A 1,415-nucleotide genomic window follows, 5' to 3' on the forward strand; every position below is an offset into this window, starting at 1 on the left:
GATGAGTCTGAACTTCTTCAGAATGTGTAATTTGTTTATATTTATGTTCATATCCAGTCAATAAACCAACAAATCACCATCTGTCCTCTTAAGGCGGTCAGATTAAATTAGCTGCTTAAGGTGATTTAGAAAAGCTGAGGTTTGTGGATCTGTAGTTGGTTTGTTCCGTTAGCTGGTTTGTTCCGTTAGCTGGTTTGTTCCATTACCTGGTTTGTTCCGTTAGCTGGTTTGTTCCGTTAGCTGGTTTGTTCCGTTAGCTGGTTTGTTCCGTTAGCTGGTTTGTTCCGTTAGCAGCATCAGCTCATCGGTCGTCTCTCTGATTGACCCTCAGCTGCTGCTGGAGAACAAGCTGAACTCGAGCACCTTGTCCCCTGAGGTGGCGCTGTTCGTAGAGATGCTGTGGACCGAAGCTCTTGGTTGCCTTGGAAACATCCTCAGAGTTCCCATCTCTCAGCTCAGCCTGAACGATGTAGGTTTGCATGGATCTACAGATCTGAGTTCACCCCGAGGCCGCGTCCTGACCAAGCTGTGATTGTTTCAGGTGAGCAGAGCCGAGGGCCTGCTGCTTCAGGCTCAGAGGAAACTGAAGGAGGGAAATCCGTCCGAGGCGTCGTCTCTCCTGGAGGAGGTTTACACCCTGCTCCCTCACAAAGATCCCAGACCACCGTTTCCCACGGCAAAGCTTCTGTCTCAGAAGCTAGACCTCTGTCAGGTATTAGCACACATTCAGGCTACAGGTTTCTATGTTTCCTCAGACGGTGAAGTTCTTGATTTATTTTCCTCCAGTTAATCCGAGATTTTCTAAACGTGACGGAGATGACGTGCTCCACGCCATCCTCCGTGGGGAAGTACCGCTCCCTTCGCTGCAGCATCGAGGCTGTTCCCCCCAGCAGCGCTGAGTTCCAGAACATCTCCGCCCTGCTGGCCGACAGGTCCTCCATAGATATAAACAATTACAGATTATTACCACAGAGCTGCAGAACTAACCGTCTCTGTGGGTTTTCAGGCCTGCTGAGATCCAGCAGATCCTCCGTGTCAGCAGAGGGGTGGAGCTTCAGACGTTCAGGAGTGAGCTCAGGAACATCAAGCCCCTCCTCCATTCATCCAGCCCCAGGAACTTTGTAGGCATCTTGTCCAGGTGAGTCCGGACTGAAGGAGAGTCTAAAGGCTGAGAACGCTCAGTTTACTGATGTCACAAAAACAGAACTTTAGGTCAATTCACACCCATCTATCCATCTGTTGTCTGAAGTCCAAGCTGTGTGTGTTTGTGTGTGTGTGTGTGTATGTCTGTGTGTGTGTGTGTGTGTGTGTGCCTGTCTAGCCCTCAGAGTATCCAATCCAATCCACTTTATTTATATAGCACGAGTTCAATAAACACAAGGTTTCCAAAGTGCTGCACAAAAAAGATAAAATAA

General features: G+C 48.8%; 1 protein-coding gene across 1 annotated transcript in view; it reads left to right on the forward strand.

The window, feature by feature from the left end:
• parp4 (poly(ADP-ribose) polymerase family member 4) overlaps positions 1-1,415 on the forward strand; it is a 44,223-nt gene that overhangs the window by 14,527 nt on the left and 28,281 nt on the right. The window contains exons 8-11 of the mRNA XM_015391675.1: positions 332-469; positions 542-712; positions 787-932; positions 1,007-1,138. Coding sequence (XP_015247161.1) covers positions 332-469; positions 542-712; positions 787-932; positions 1,007-1,138 — 587 coding nt within the window. The remainder of the gene's footprint in view (positions 1-331; positions 470-541; positions 713-786; positions 933-1,006; positions 1,139-1,415) is intronic.

The sequence above is a fragment of the Cyprinodon variegatus genome, unplaced genomic scaffold (assembly GCF_000732505.1).
Source record: "Cyprinodon variegatus isolate N-32 unplaced genomic scaffold, C_variegatus-1.0 Scaffold555, whole genome shotgun sequence".
Classification (NCBI taxonomy): Eukaryota; Metazoa; Chordata; class Actinopteri; order Cyprinodontiformes; family Cyprinodontidae; genus Cyprinodon; species Cyprinodon variegatus.